Source organism: Melanerpes formicivorus, unplaced genomic scaffold, assembly GCF_026170545.1.
Source record: "Melanerpes formicivorus ecotype bairdi unplaced genomic scaffold, bMelFor1.0.p_v2 SCAF_9, whole genome shotgun sequence".
NCBI lineage: Eukaryota > Metazoa > Chordata > Aves > Piciformes > Picidae > Melanerpes > Melanerpes formicivorus.
This window is the reverse complement of record NW_027142361.1, coordinates 3,606,403-3,622,479: the sequence shown is the minus strand read 5'-3', so window position 1 is coordinate 3,622,479 and position 16,077 is coordinate 3,606,403. Positions and strand designations below refer to the sequence as shown.

General features: G+C 45.4%; 2 protein-coding genes across 2 annotated transcripts in view; one reads left to right on the top strand and one right to left on the bottom strand.

Moving 5' to 3' along the window:
* The window catches only part of CDC5L (cell division cycle 5 like), a 61,580-nt gene that overhangs the window by 19,885 nt on the left and 25,618 nt on the right, over nt 1–16,077 (bottom strand). The window contains exons 10-14 of the mRNA XM_068142965.1: nt 15,314–15,476; nt 9,632–9,796; nt 4,171–4,251; nt 3,587–3,832; nt 1,316–1,513 (exon numbers count right to left, since the gene is read on the bottom strand). Coding sequence (XP_067999066.1) covers nt 1,316–1,513; nt 3,587–3,832; nt 4,171–4,251; nt 9,632–9,796; nt 15,314–15,476 — 853 coding nt within the window. The remainder of the gene's footprint in view (nt 1–1,315; nt 1,514–3,586; nt 3,833–4,170; nt 4,252–9,631; nt 9,797–15,313; nt 15,477–16,077) is intronic.
* LOC137443508 (zinc finger and BTB domain-containing protein 24-like) lies at nt 11,219–13,433 on the top strand. The gene is given in 2 exon segments (XM_068143273.1): nt 11,219–11,840; nt 11,872–13,433. Coding segments are annotated over 2 exon segments (2,142 nt in total). The 3' UTR covers nt 13,392–13,433.

Genomic DNA, 16,077 nt, shown 5'->3' with positions numbered 1-16,077 from the left:
GACTGCAAAGTCTATACCTGGGTGACATTCTGGACTAACAGAATTCACAAACTCACATTCATGATGCAGATGACATGTATGAATCAAGTGAAAATTCAGCCTTTCTGGCATCTCTGTCATTTCAGTATCAGTAACTGAGGCAGCTTATTTCTAGCAACTTAAACACAGAGCTTTTTGTTCCAAAGTTCTTTTTACCATGGAAAGAGAGCAACTGATGCCTAATTGAGACTTTTAGGCAAAAGTCATAGACTCAGACTGGCTGGGGTATGAAGAGACCTCCTTCAACCTGATCTGGAATGTTTCCAAGGATGGAGCATCTGTCACCTCTTTGGGTAACTTGGGAGAGTGTTTCAGCACCCTCAGTGTCAAAAAAGTCTGTCTTGTATCTATCTAAATCTACCCTCTTCTAGGTTAAAACCTTCACCCTTTGTCCTGTTGCAACAGGACAATAGGGAATAGCTGTATTTTACAAATGGACAAAGAGAGATGAGTGCCTTGCCACAGTACTCAAACTGCATGCAGATACATTGATGAAACATTGTTAGCTGAATTCTGGCATTTTGTACTTGCAGAAAATATTTGTTCTGGAATACACAACAGCATACTTGAAATTTGAATTTAAAATGCACTCAGAAGGAAGCTGTACTATTTCCTGACAAAGTGGAACAGGATCACAAATATCCATTGTTCTCTTTGGTGGAGGGAATCACTGGAAGTGGCAGAGGATGCCAGTCTGTCAAGCACTCAGGCCTATCTGGACCCTTACGTATGTAATAGTAAATCAGAAACCAAATCTTAAGTTGGAAAGAAAACTTGAAAAAAGTTTTGGGACAGAAACATTGATTGTAAACATCTTCCTCTTAAGTATCTTGTACTGGCCATTCTCAGGGACAAGGTGCCAAACTAGATCATCTATCTGATCCACTAATAGTGGAGATGAAGAAAATAATAAATAGCTCAGATGGAATTAAATGAGAGCAAAACAAGACTTTATTTCCAGTTGAGAATAAAGTAGGTGAAATGAGCAATGTTGCAGCTAACAGAGCAAAGAGAAACCACATGTGGCAGTACTCTAGGGATATGTTAAGAAAGGGAGAAGGATGAGAGAAACCAATTTGAACACCTTAAGAATACTGATGAGCTCCCCAGGAAAAATCTTCAACAACCTTTTCAAAGGAATCCCACCAAAAGGCCTAAATGATTTAGAAGTTAACCTGTAACTCCTACACAGAAAAAAAGAAACAAAACACACAGGGAGAAATGGTTTTTTTTTTTAAAAAGGCAGGTGTAAAAAGCAGAACAAAACCACACTGACCTCAAGCCTCTTTTCAAGTGACTCTATCCTGTCTTTTTTGCTGGCCAAGTTAGCTCTTGTGTAGCGACTCTGTCCAGGCAGGTACAACACTTGGCTGTAACACTCTTCCCACACCTGGTTATAAGCTTCGCTGGAGAGCTCTCCATGCCCCATTCCTTGCTTTACCACTTCCATCTCTTGTGCCAGTAGATCTTGTGCCTGTAGGAAATGAAGAGAAATAAATTGCAGTTACAATACAGAAGATACAAGAAAATTCCTCTTCTTTTCAATCCTTCAGTGCACAATTCATGGGGGTGGTTTCTCTTTTCATACTAAGATCTCACCAGCAGGTTAACTATGAAATCTAACACAAATGCTGTGGATTACAAATGGAATCCAGGGTACAAGGCTGCTCACAGCACAACTATCCCTCATTTTATATAATGTGGCCAAACTTGATATTACTCTGCTGTAGCTAATGAAAGCTGTGGCACCGCTAGGTACTTCAGCTTGCTGCATAGGAAAAGAGACAAAGGAAGGACCTTGAAGGGAGGAAGAGCTCTACAGAGACAAGCAGCTATTCTGAGACAAAACTCACTTTTAAGTTTCCTTTGACTTGCCCTTCTCCATGCAACCTGGAAAGTCCACTCTAAATATTAGTGGGTGAGCTGTATAAGCTCCATGGCAGGACATAACACTCTAACACGAATTCTATTGCTAAAGAGCTAGCAACCAGTGAGATACGAGCATTCTGTTCTTTCTAGTTTAGTTTAAAAAAGGAAATTACAGTGAAAACATCTGTGGTGTTCTCACAATTCTTTCTGACAAAGAGCCTGGCCCTCAAAACTGCATAGACACCCAGATTCTTCCAATTTTATTTGAAAATGAAAAACTATCTTTACCGATCTGGAGTTCATTGGTTATTACAGAACGGTGAAGGTTGGAAGGAACCTCTGGAGATCATCTACCTCAACCAAAGACAAAGAGGGAATATTACACTGAATGTTAGAAGCAAGCAGGAGGAAGGCAGCAAAAACTTTCTGCCCATCTGTTAGGACACAAAATTTCCAGTGACTCTGAAGAAAGTTTCCAGACAAAAACTACTGGACTGTTTTAACAGTCTCTAAGGGAAGTGATAGAAAACCCAATTCTTGTTGCAGTTCAAAACAACCAGAGAAAGCACTCAAGAGAATGTTCCTAAGAGAACAATCTGACACTGGCAGGGCAGTGAAATTCACGATCTAACTATCTTTAACTTCTCCTGCTCAGAAATCTTCAAGTATAATTTTTCATTTAACAGCAAATTGGAAGTACATACTGTGCAGTGCTTCTCATTTTAGGCTCTTGATTCATTGGTCAAGGAGATGGAATTAAAATCTGCCCGTGTATTTTTAGAGTCACTTTCAAGCAATACAGGATTTAGGTGCAGAGACACCACAGCTATTGTCAGAATGCATGTTCTCAGATAGCAGGAGCCTGCATAAAGTAGATGACTTGTTGGCACGTGATTTTGTCCTTTTCACTCATTTTTAATAGTGTAAACCATTTGGTCAAAGGTTACTGGTACAGCTTCACAGGAAAAACTCTTGGAAAGAGTTGGCAGCAAAAGGCAACAGTTGTAGATGTTTTAATAAATGAACTCCCCAGACCAGAACCCTTGGTATGGGACTGCTGTTTGACATGGGATGACAATGGAAAACAGGACTGAGTGCCCAGACACCCTACTCACTTCATCCAGCAGCCACCATTTCTGCCTACTCAGTGCTTTTTAACCAGGTAGGTTTTAAGACCACTTGCATCTCAGCAGACTCTGTGCTAATACAGCTCAACAAGCATAATTCAACAATTTAATTTGCTGTTCCAAGTTAGAAGACAGCTATCACTGTCACAGTCTGCACTGCCATGAAAAAACTGCTTAGTGATTCTGAGGCAGTACACAGGCAGTAGAAGGTGGGTATCACACCTAATTAAAGCTTCAGTGAAGCAACATTAATCTCCAGAAACAGCCCTTACTTAAAATGATAAGCAATCACAACACATTCAAGATTGCATGTAACAGACAATGTCTCCAGACAAACACAGCATCCTCATTGTTCTGCTGAGTGCTCAGATTAACATAGCCCACAGAATGTGCACCTGAACTGTCCTCACAGCTCATCACACAACCCTCTGGAGATCTCCTATCTAAATTCTGTGCAGGCTTGGCTCCACTTTTTTTTTTTTTTTTTTAATTACAAGGTTATAGGACCATAAGGACCATCAGGTGCCTGTAATTAGTCCATATAATCTCACCTTCTTGAGATCCTCTTTGGAGAACTTCTCATAAGGGTTTTGTTCCAAGTAAGCCATGTGCTCTGCATTGTTGCTTCCAAATCCTGGGCCCTTCCCCTTCTTACCACTAGGCAGTTCTCCAAACGGGTGGTGTAAAAGATCAAAATGAAGCATAGTAATCATCTCTTTCTTTATCAGCTCTTCACTTTTCTGCAGGTCTGTTAGAGGTGGTTCCACATTTAAGGGTCTCAATATTGTTTCATTAACCTGCCCAGAAATAAAAAAATACGTTCATTAACATCATATACACTATGGATCACATTAAATGCTTAACACAAGTATGAATTTTATGTATCAGGTAAACCATGCAGAACAGGTGTCAAAATCCCTTGCATTGTGACACACATACAGCAACTCAAACACTCAGCTGTGCTTTCATCTGTGCATATGGAATACCTCACGATAATTTCACTGTGAAAGTTTCCCATAATGTTGAAATCGACATCTTCAAATGGAAGTTTTGTCCTCTCATGATATATCCAGATTGTATTTTCTCCTGTAATAATTAAAACCTTTCTAACTAATTTTTTTTCCTTTCCACTCACTTCTGAAGGTCGTGGTAGATTCTTCTGAATTGCTTTGTGCATCCTCTTCAGCTCCTTTGCACTCTCTGCTTCTCGGAGAGCCTAGACAGATAAACAAGCTAAGTGTCACATTACAGAAACATACATGATATAAAAACTAATGGATTACTGCAGCAAAGACTCCTTAAAGGCTGCATGTTATGAAGCTAGAGCCAAATAATGTGGTCACATCATAATCTACTGTTTCTAAATTAAACAGGAAGAGCACAGCAGACTAAGAGGAGAGAGATCCTAAAAAAGTCATTTCCAGTCTCAACACTCTCCTGCAGCCTCAAACCCAGTAGACTTCATGCTTTATGGTTTCTTCGCATTAAGTTTGACAACTGCTCTATTCTCTGGACACAAAATCAACAAGAAAAGACAGACTCTTAAATTTGCAGCTGGGACTCTATTTGTCCTCCTTTTTAATGACATAAAGTAACTTCTTCACTGAAACAATACCTGGAAAAATGTGTAAAAACTCCAGAGGACACACCATCTGGGGTTCTCCCTAAGGCTAAACAGCCTAAGGTTAAACAGCCTAAGGCAAAGCAGCCTAAGGTCAAACAGTCTTCTGCTGGCATCAGGACCTGTTCCCTCCAAAAAAAGAGGAGGGTAATTGTTACTGGTGATTCCCTTCTGAGGGGAATGGAGGGCCCTATATGTCGGCCTGACCCATCTCATAGGGAACTCTGTTGTCTGCCAGGAGCCCAAGTTAATGATGTTACCAGTAGGCTGCCTAGACTGGTGCAGCCCTCTGACTACTACCCTTTAATAGTTATGCAGTTAGGGAATGACGATGTTGCAACCAGAACTCCCAGGGCTATCAAAGATGACTTCAGGGCCCTGGGAGACCTCGTTGAGGGGTCAGGGGCACAAATAAATTTTTCATCAATACCCTTAACTGCAGGAGGGAATACAGTAAGGAACAGGTCAGCAGCTATAGTTAACAAGTGGCTTAGAGGCTTGTGCAGTCAAAAGAATTTTGGTTTTTTTGATATTGGGAAACTTTCTACTGCACCAGGCCAGCTGGCAACAGATAGAGTACATCTGTCCCAGAGAAGGGGAAAGATCACTGTATATGAGAACGGCCTGTCCCCCAAAGATAAAAAGATCCTGGGTAGGGAATTGGCGGGTCTCATCGACAGGGCTTTAAACTAGTTTTGAAGGGGGAAGGGGCTGAAAATAGTCCTCTCAGACAAGAGTCTGGGGGCGACAAGCTAGAGTCGGAGGTGAAACCAGCAGCCCAGCTGAAGTGCATGTACACTAATGCACGAAGCATGGGCAACAAACAAGAGGAGCTGGAAGCCTTGATGCAGCAGGAAAATTATGATGTAGTTGCCATCACAGAGACGTGGTGGGACGACGCACATGACTGGAGCGCTGCAATAGACGGTTACAAGCTCTTCAGGAGAGACAGGCGAGGAAGAAGGGGTGGAGGGGTGGCCCTTTACATCAGGAAGGCACTCGATGCCATTGAGATGGAGATTAGGGACGAACAGGTTGAATGCTTGTGGATAAGAATTAGAGGGAAGACCAGCAGGGCAGACACCCTGGTTGGAGTCTGTTATAGACCACCCAACCAGGAGGAAGATGTTGACGAAGCATTCTATAGGCAGCTTAGGGCTGTCTCAAGATCTCCGGACCTTGTTCTCATGGGCGACTTCAACCTGCCTAACATCTGCGGGGATCTCAACACGGCAGAGAGGAGACAGTCTAGAAGGTTCTTAGAATGCATGGAGGACTGCTTCTTATCCCAGGTGCTGCGAGAGCCTACCAGGGGCAAGGCTATGCTTGACCTCCTCTTCACCAACAGGGAAGGACTGGTGGGCGATGTGGTGGTCAGAGAGTGTTTGGGGTCCAGTGACCACGAGATAATTGAATTCTCGGTTTTTGGTCAAGCCAAGAGGGGCGGCAAGAAGACCTCCACTCTGGACTTCCGGAGGGCAGACTTCGGGTTACTCAAGGAACTAATTCAGAGGGTTCCTTGGGATAAAGCCCTTAAAAACAAAGGGGTCCAGGAGAGCTGGACCTACTTCAATGAAGAATTGTTGAAGGCTCAGGGACAGGCTGTCCCAATGTGCCGGAAGATGAGCCGCCGGGGCAGACGGCCAGCCTGGAAGGTTCATGAACTTTTAATGGAACTGAGGGAAAAAAAGAGGGTGTATCACCTTTGGAAGAGAGGGAAGGCAACCCACAGAATGTTTAAGGATGTTGCTAGGTCTTGTAGGAAGAGAATTAGGGAGGCAAAAGCACACTTGGAGCTTAGACTGGCCTCTGCCCTGAAGGACAACAAAAAGTCCTTCTATAAATACATTAACAGTAAGAGGAAGGGAAAGGACAACGTCCACTCCTTGGTGGATACGGAGGGGAACATTGTAACAAAGGATGAGGAAAAGGCAGAGATACTTAACACCTTCTTTGCCTCAATTTTTACTAGAAGGGCAGAACGTCTTCCTGACAGCTGGCCTGCAGAGCTGGCAGAAGGAGCCAGGGAGCTGCACAGTTTCCCTATGTTCCATGAGGAGGTGGTTGGAACTCTCCTTAGCAGCTTGGATCCCCACAAGTCCATGGGACCAGATGGGATCCATCCTAGGGTGCTGAGAGAGCTGGCAGATGAGCTGGCCAAGCCACTCTCCATAATTTTCCAGCAGTCCTGGCTCATTGGAGAGGTCCCAGAGGACTAGAAGCTGGCCAACGTGGTGCCCATCCATAAGAAGGGCCGGTTGGATGAGCCAGGGAATTACAGGCCTGTCAGCCTGACCTCAGTGCCAGGCAAGATCATGGAACAGGTCATCCTGAGTGCAATCACACAGCACTTACAGGATGGCCAAGGGATCAGGCCTAGCCAGCATGGATTTAGGAAGGGCAGGTCCTGCCTGACCAACCTGATCTCCTTCTATGATCAGGTGACCCGCCTGGTGGATGTGGGGAGGCCTGTTGATGTAGTCTACCTGGACCTCAGCAAGGCCTTTGACACCGTCCCACATAGCAAACTGCTGGCCAAGCTGTCAGCCCATGGCTTGGACGGGAGCACACTGCGATGGGTTAGGAACTGGCTGGACGGCCGAGCCCAGAGAGTGGTGGTGAATGGTGCCACATCCAGCTGGCAGCCAGTCACTAGTGGTGTGCCCCAAGGATCAGTGCTGGGCCCTGTGCTCTTTAACATCTTTATTGATGATCTGGATGAGGGCATTGAGTCCATCATCAGTAAATTTGCTGACGACACCAAGCTGGGGGCAAGAGTTGATCTGCTGGAGGGTAGAGAGGCTTTGCAGAGAGACCTCGACAGGCTGGACAGATGGGCAGAATCCAACGGCCTGAGATTTAACACATCCAAATGCCGGGTTCTGCACATTGGCCACAACAACCCCATGCAGTGCTACAGGCTGGGGTCAGAGTGGCTAGAGAGCAGCCAGGCAGAGAGGGACCTGGGGGTGCTGGTTGATGGTAGGATGAACATGAGCCTGCAGTGTGCCCAGGCAGCCAAGAAGGCCAATGGCATCCTGGCCTGCATCAAGAACAGTGTGGCCAGCAGGAGCAGGGAGGTCATTCTGCCCCTGTACACTGCACTGGTTAGGCCACACCTCGAGTACTGTGTCCAGTTCTGGGCCCCTCAGTTTAGGAAGGATGTTGACTTGCTGGAACGAGTCCAGAGAAGAGCAACAAAGTTGGTGAGGGGTTTGGAACACAAGCCCTATGAGGAGAGGCTGAGGGAGCTGGGGCTGCTTAGCCTGGAGAAGAGGAGACTCAGGGGTGACCTTATCACTCTCTACAACTACCTGAAGGGAGGTTGTAGACAGGCTGATGATGGTCTCTTCTCCCAGGCAGCCAGTACCAGAACAAGAGGACACAGTCTCAGGCTGCGCCAGGGGAGGTTCAGGTTGGATGTTAGGAAGAAGTTCTATACAGAAAGAGTGATTGCCCACTGGAATGGGTTGCCTGGGGAGGTGGTGGAGTCGCCGTCGTTGAGGGTGTTCAGAAGGAGACTTGATGGGGTGCTTGGTGCCATGGGTTAGCTGTTTGGGTGGGTTGGATTGGTTGATGGGTTGGACACGATGATCTTGAAGGTCTCTTCCAACCTGGTTTGGTTTATTCTAATAAAGTTTATTCTAATAAAGTTATTCTTATCACTCTCTACAACTACCTGAAGGGAGGTTGTAGACAGGCTGATGATGGTCTCTTCTCCCAGGCACCCAGTACCAGAACAAGAGGACACAGTCTCAGGCTGCGCCAGGGGAGGTTCAGGTTGGATGTTAGGAAGAAGTTCTATACAGAAAGAGTGATTGCACTATGGAATGGGTTGCCCGGGGAGGTGGTGGAGTCGCCATCATTGAAGGTGTTCAGAAGGAGACTTGACGGGGTGCTTGGTGCCATGGGTTAGCTGTTTGGGTGGGTTGGATTGGTTGATGGGTTGGACACGATGATCTTGAAGGTCTCTTCCAACCTGGTTTGGTTTATTCTAATAAAGGTTTATTCTAATTCTAATTCAACATAATCTCCTTACATTCCACTTTCAAGGATGATGACCAAGATCTGATATTCTAATCCCAGCCATGTCATAGCATCATTTGACAGGCAAGATGCAATTCTCTTGTATGGTATTACGACTCAAATTCTTGTCTCTATTCTACACACGCTTCATCAGCATGTGTATGCACAAGACATGCAGACAGATACATAATGTGCTCCTTCCTAAATGGGACACCAGGAATCAAATTCTCAGATATCAAGTTGTAAAATATTCTGGAATCAAATTCTTCATATTAGAAGATGTAAGAGTATAGAATTTTTACAAATATTTTGTTCACATATCAAAGCAGAGACATTGGCAAAAACTCCTCTGAACTCAAAAAAACCCAAGCATTTGAAGGTATGCAGCAAAAATAAATCTGCATCACAAAAATTAGGATAAGCAAGAAATGGAAAAGAGACTGTTCTTATAAACAGAAAAACAGAAAAATCTGGAGTGTCTCTAATTAGTGGCCAGTACAGCTATTTAACCAATAGAATTTAAACCAGGACTTCATCTGACCTTCCTTGATTCTGAAACAAAACAAAACGCTCAGGGACCTATTCACAACTTGGCTGTCTGGGTAATTCTATGGTAGGAGGCATACAAAAGGGACCAATTCACTTTGTGGCAGATTTCTATCTATGTGCTACCTGTTCGCCTGCATTTGTATATAACTGTCTTACATTTCACAAACAGTAGCTTTTAACTTTGAGAAAATAGCCTGAAACTGAAAAAAACAACTCAGTATTCTCACATGCTTAGCCTCTGTGCATGCACACTCTGGCAGCAGCACAAAAAAACAGGCACATTTTCCTTTGTGACCCTGAAGAAGCTGTAACATTCCCACAGACATGGATGAAACTATGGGTACCATTCGAGGAACATCCATTTTAAACAAAAAGTACTGCTCACATCACACACACCTACCTGCTTGCGGGCATCTACATCAGCAGCATCTTCTACAAAGGTTTCATCTACTTCATGTTCCTCAAGTTCTTTTTCTGCATTTTCAGGTAAAACAATCTCAAAGTCATTCTTTGGAGCAGGAAGCGCCATAAGGCCAAGGCGCAGATGTTCACGGGACTCTCTCTCCTGTTGAAATAACAGCAAGATACTGTTAGTACACATTCTGCATTCATGGACTAAATTGAAACACAGTAAGACTCCAGCTACATTAACAGATATGATGAACAACCCACAGCTAGTATCCTCTGGCCATCCTCACCTGCTACAAAGCCAGCAGAAACAAAAACCTCTGAAATCTGATAAAACAGGCATGCTACTAATGCAGGCTACCCTACAGACCACCACCCCAGAGTTCACACACACTGACGTGTAGAAACTCTGATGCTGAAAAACTACAGACAGCTTTAAAAGGTAGCAAATGAAATCTTCAACCAGGTTGAAATGCACTCGTGAAAAAATGGCATGGCACCGACGCCCCCCAGTGGAACTAACAATGGTTTGGGCAGGAAGGTCATTTAGTCCAACCCCCCTGCAATAGGTAGGGACATAGAATCAACAAGGTTGGAAAAGACCTGAGAGATCAGCAAGTCCAACCTATCACCCAACACCTCATGACAACTAAACCATGGCTCTAAGTGCCACATCCAAGCCCCTTTTGAACACCTCCAGGGACGGTGATTCCACCACCTCCCTGGGCAACCCATTCCAATGGCCAATAACTCCTTCTGTGAAGAACTTTCTCCTCACCTCGAGCCTAAACTTCCCCTGGTGCAGCTTGAGACTGTCTTCAACTAGATCATATTGCTCAGAGCCCCATCCAGCCTGACCTGGGATGGGGCTACTACCACCTCCCTGAGTAACTTGGTCTATTGTTTCACCGCCTGATTGTCCTCATCTTTCCAACAGCCTTCCTTTAAGTATGGAAAGGCCACAAAATGGTTTTCCCAAAATCTTCTCTTCTCCAGGCCGAATAACTCTAACTCTCTCAGCCTTTCCTCATACCAGAGGGGTTCCAGTCCTCTGCTTGTTTTTGTGACCTCCTCTGCTCAAATAGGAGTCTCAGTACAACAGGAGAGATTCACACAAATACTTTTCAAGAAATTGAAAACATGTAAAAATGTGTCCACAGTGACAGTGGACACAGAGATGCCTGCAAGCCTAACTGGAACTTTTCTCCTTGCAGTTGCTCCTAAATCTGGAGTCTGTGGCACAGTACTACACAAGCAAACAGCACTAGATCTGGAAATCAGTGGAGTCCATCAGGAAACTGAAGCCTCAGGTTTCCTTCTAGCAGAAAATGGCCAGTTTGCAATAAAATGGCTAAGACAGAAATGAAGTATAAGGACATCAAATAAACTTTGTCCTTCAAGCTAAGAGGATTTCTGAAAATCTGATCTAGAAGATTTATTTTCACAAGAACACACCAAAAAACTTCAAGTGGATATCCTTACCTAGCCTAAAAAGAAAAATGTCAATATCTCTGGTGTGGCGGCGTTTGCGCCAGGCGCCGGTGGCGGAGCGGCAGCCCCTTTCCTATCCATGACCAAAATGGTAGAAACACCTCCTGATGCTTCTGAGAAACTGGTTGTGATCCACTCCAAAGCTCACAAAGACACCATTCCAGCTAATTTTGAAGAGCAAAGGAAGAAGGATTTTCTGTGTGACATTACTCTAATAGTGGAGAACATGCAGTTCAGAGCCCACAAAGCTTTGCTTGCTGCCAGCAGCGAGTACTTCTCCATGATGTTCCTAGATGATGGTGAAATAGGGCAATCGATTTACATGCTGGAGGGGATGGTTGCAGACACCTTTGGGGCACTGCTGGAGTTTATCTACACTGGGTGCCTCTGTGCCAGTGAAAAAAGCACAGATCAAATCCTGGCCACTGCACAGCTGCTGAAGGTGACTGACCTGGTGTGGGCCTGCACTGACTATCAGGCTGGCCGCAGCCCGAGTACTGTGGTACCGGCTCCGGCCGCGACCGCCGGCAACAAGAAACACGAGGAGCTGCCAAAGAGAAAACGAGGGTGACCCAGGAAGATCAGGAGCGTCCAAGAAGAAAAATCAGCAGCAAATTCTGCTGAGGATGTGCAGCTGAGAGAGAACAACTCTGTGCAAAACAAGCAGAACTTCATGAGGAAAGATGCGGCGGCGGAAGAAACAGCTGCCAGTGAGCAGGCTCCGGCGAGGAAAGACAGAAGAAGATAAACCTGCTGGTGGCTCAGAAGCTGCTGTCGAGCTGTCAGCTGAGAAAGATGAGAATTATGATCCCAAGTCTGAGGGAATACAGAGTACTCAGAGCCAGTACAGCAAACGCAGAATAAGGAGATCAATCAAACTAAAAGATTACAAACTTCTGGGTGAGGGGGAGGAGAAAGGGCTGGCGAAGAGAAGTGAGGGGAAAAGAAAACGTGCAGGGGCTGAAGCTCGCTGTAAAGACTGTGGCAAGGTGTTTAAGTATAATCACTTCTTGGCTATTCACCAGAGGAGTCACACAGGGGAGCGTCCTTTTAAGTGCAGTGAGTGTGGCAAAGGCTTTTCCCAGAAACATTCCCTTCAGGTGCACGAGCGGATGCACACCGGGGAGCGGCCCTACACCTGCACCGTCTGCAGCAAGGCTCTGACAACCAAGCACTCTCTCCTGGAACACATGAGCCTACACACAGGGCAGAAGGCTTTTACCGGTGATCAGTGTGGGAAATACTTCAGCCAAAAGAGACAGCTCAAGAGCCACTATCGAGTGCACACAGGCCGCTCGCTGCCGGAGTGCAACCAGTGTCGGCGCAGGTTCATGGATGCAGCTCAGCTAAAGAAACACCTAAGGACACACACAGGTGAGAAGCCCTTCACTTGTGAAATTTGTGGCAAATCCTTTACAGCTAAAAGCTCTCTTCAGACTCACATCAGAATTGACAGAGGAGAGAAGCCTTATTCTTGTGGTACCTGTGGGAAGTCCTTCTCTGATTCCAGTGCCAAGAGGAGACACTGCATCCTGCACACGGGCAAGAAGCCTTTCTCCTGCCCCGAGTGCAGCCTGCAGTTCGCTCGCCTGGACAACCTGAAGTCCCATCTGAAAATCCACAGCAAGGAGAAGCAGTTCCAGGAAGCCAGCAGCGCCCCCAGCACCAACGCAGAGGAGGTGAGGAACATCCTGCAGCTGCAGCAGTACCAGCTGGCCACCTCTGGAGAGCAGGAAATCCAGCTGCTGGTTACAGATGCGGTGCACAACATCAACTTTGTGCCTGATCACAACTAAGGCATCAGCATTGTGACTGCAGAGGGTGCCCCAGGCGTGAGCAGACAGCAGGCCGCAAACCTGGCCCTGCTTGCTCAGCCACCGCAGCAGCTGCAGAACCTGTTGCTGTCGGCTCAGCAGGAGCAGGCAGGGCAGATCCAAAGCATCAATATGATGCCCAACCAAATAGAGAGTGCCCAGCCTGAAGAGATGCATGTCATCACTCTTTCCAAGGAAGCACTGGAACACCTCCACACTCAGCAGGGACAAAGCGAAGTGATCCACTTAGCAGAACCTTCGCATCCGGCTCCACACGTGCGGCTGACTCAGGAGAGTCAACAGTCTCACTCTGGCCAAGACACACTCCCTTCCCAGCAAGCCAGTGAAGAACAGAATCCAAGTGTGCACGTATCTGAGTCCCACCAGCAGCCTCTGTCAGTAAATGAGTCATCTCATGAGCACCCTGTTCAGGGCCAGGCTTTCTGAAGTGTGTATTTGTCACCTGGGAGCTAGGCCAGCACACGTTTCTCATCCTTTCTTTTCTGCAGCAGAGTCTGTCTGGAGATGCATCTTGGGCTGATTCTGATGTGTGAATTTCAGTTTCCTAACCTTATTTATTTTAGACTTTTTTAGCTTTCCAGATGACTCTTTCTCTACCCACTTGGTAGAGGTCTCTCTGGACCACTTGGTCCATACCTCACGAGTGATTCACCTTGGGGTTTGTGCCTCATACACATCCACACCTACTGAGAAGATGTTTGTCCCTGTATCTCTTTCTGAGTGACTCTCCAGAGAAGTGTACCTTGCTGATGGGAGAAGTGTTTGAGGTGTCTGCTGCTCCCAAAATACAACTTCTGTGAGGCTGCATTACCTGAACTGCTGCCAAGCTTGAGACAAGCCAGTACTTCTTGCAAGGCTATCATGTGTCTTATGTTCAGTGAGCTTGCTCTCTCTGCAGAGTGCCATTTGCTATGTGATCAGCCCCTGAAGTGCAGTTGGATTTGTTGATTACCAAATTGGTTTGGTTTGGGTTGAAGTTGTTGCAGCTGCTCTCTGGCCCTGATCATCCCTTCTGTTTCCTGCCTGCTGTATGAGCTTTGCTCCTCAGAAATGCTTAAGCCACTGCACTCCAATAATGGCAGTGAGGTGTGGTGGTTACACTGGACATCTGAAAAGCCTAAATTCTTCTCTGTTAGTTCTGCTGCTCACTCTCTGTGTGGCCATGGGTAGGGTAGCTGACCTCTGTGCCTTATTTTGTCATCTGGTAATGTGGGTTAGTGCTCACATGCTCTGCCAAGCACTTTGAAGAGCTCTTGATTCTGGGTCCCTCAATTTAAGAAGGATATTGAGACTCTTGAATGTGTCCAGAGAAGGGCAGTGAGGCTGGGGAGAGGTCTCGAGCACAGCCCTGTGAGGAGAGGCTGAGGGAGCTGGGGTTGCTTAGCCTGGAGAAGAGGAGGCTCAGGGGAGACCTTACTGCTCTCTACAACTACCTGAAAGAAGGTTGTAGCCAGGTGGGGGATGGTCTCTTCTACCAGGCACCCAGCACCAGAACAAGAGAACACAGTCTCAAGCTGTGCCAGGGGAAGTTTAGGCTTGAGGTGAGAAAAAAGTTCTTCCCAGCAAGAGTAATTTGCCACTGGAATGTGCAGCCCAGGGAGGTGGTGGAGTCACCATTCCTGGAGGTGTTTAAAAGGGGACTGGATGTGGCATTTGGTGCCATGGTTTAGTTAGTCATGAGGTGTTGGGTGATAGGTTGGGTTTGATGATCTCTGAGGTCTTTTTCAGCCTTATTGATTCGATGATTCTATGAGATATCCAAAGCAACAGTTAGGGCTGCAGAATCAGCCACATCAAAGGAGTTTCAAAGGTGCTACCTATTAGGTATATGCCCTTTCATAGCAAGTCTAATTGGCCAAGTACATCTGGCTGAGGCTCTAAGAATGAAAACATCTGTTGCCACAGGTGATAAGGGTATCTGGATCAGACTCAGATTACCGGACATTTCAAACCCAAGTTCCTAATGGTAAAAATTAAACTCCTTTAGCTCAATGTTGTCAACACTACAGACTGATTAAAAGGTCCTATATGTAAATTAGGAAGCCAAGACGATGAGGGATTTGAGGGCTGCATAGGATTGCAAGAAAAATGAATCTTTGCTTGAGATACATTTCCTGCTTGGCTTCAAATACGCAAGCAGAAACTTAACTTTCTCTTCTTTGACAAATAGCTTTTCAGTGCTTTTACTGAGTACACTGAATGTCATTCTAGGTGTAAAGATTTGATTTTATCAAGTAATGAGTACAGACCTGTAGATAAGCTTTTATTATAAATTCTGTTAGGAGATGAGAATTAAAAATCCTGAAAATTAAGAGAGTGCTGATATCCCCTACTTAAGTACTTCTCACCATTTGTTTTGCATAAGATGGATCACTGTAATCTGCCATTCCCTCTTCTGGGTTGATGTTCAGTTTATCGCGCAGTGGAGTTCTACCAGGAGTTGTACCAACCACAGGTTTAGGAGTTAGTCCTCCACGAGGAGTTAAGCCTTCTGGTCCATGAGAAGGTGTTCTAGGGAAAGTGTGGATATAGCAATTTATTTTCTTCCTAAAGATCTCTACTTACAAAAGTCTGAATACTGAAAAAAGTTACGTAAATAACATTAAGAAAATCAATCTTAATTTTTTTCTTTGTGGGCAGCAAAACTGTAACATCCAATTAGACAAATCCTCCCCAAAAACATAATTTCAACCTGACAAACCAAAATCCAGGCAACTAATATGTTAAGAAAAGTTTCACGAACTACATCCACAAACTCCCACTGCTGCTTTTTGAGAGATGATGCAGTCACCAGGTATTATTATGGGTTCAAGTAATCAGGATTTCCCTGCCACCTGTGGCAAGTCATTCACTGCAAATTCATCTGGCTTAACAACTCTCCCATCTAACAATTGAATGAATCTTTGCTTTCACTGATTATTATAGGAGGAATTGCATTATATTAATTAATTTTGAGCACCTAAGGTAAGGCAAAATAGATTAAGTATTAGATTTTGTGGGCCTCAGTTGGCTCTCCTCTAGACCAGGAAGGAGGACTGTTCTCTATGCCAATAACCTACTATGTTGAAGGCATGCAGACACTATCTTGGATATCACAATCACAGGCACGGTC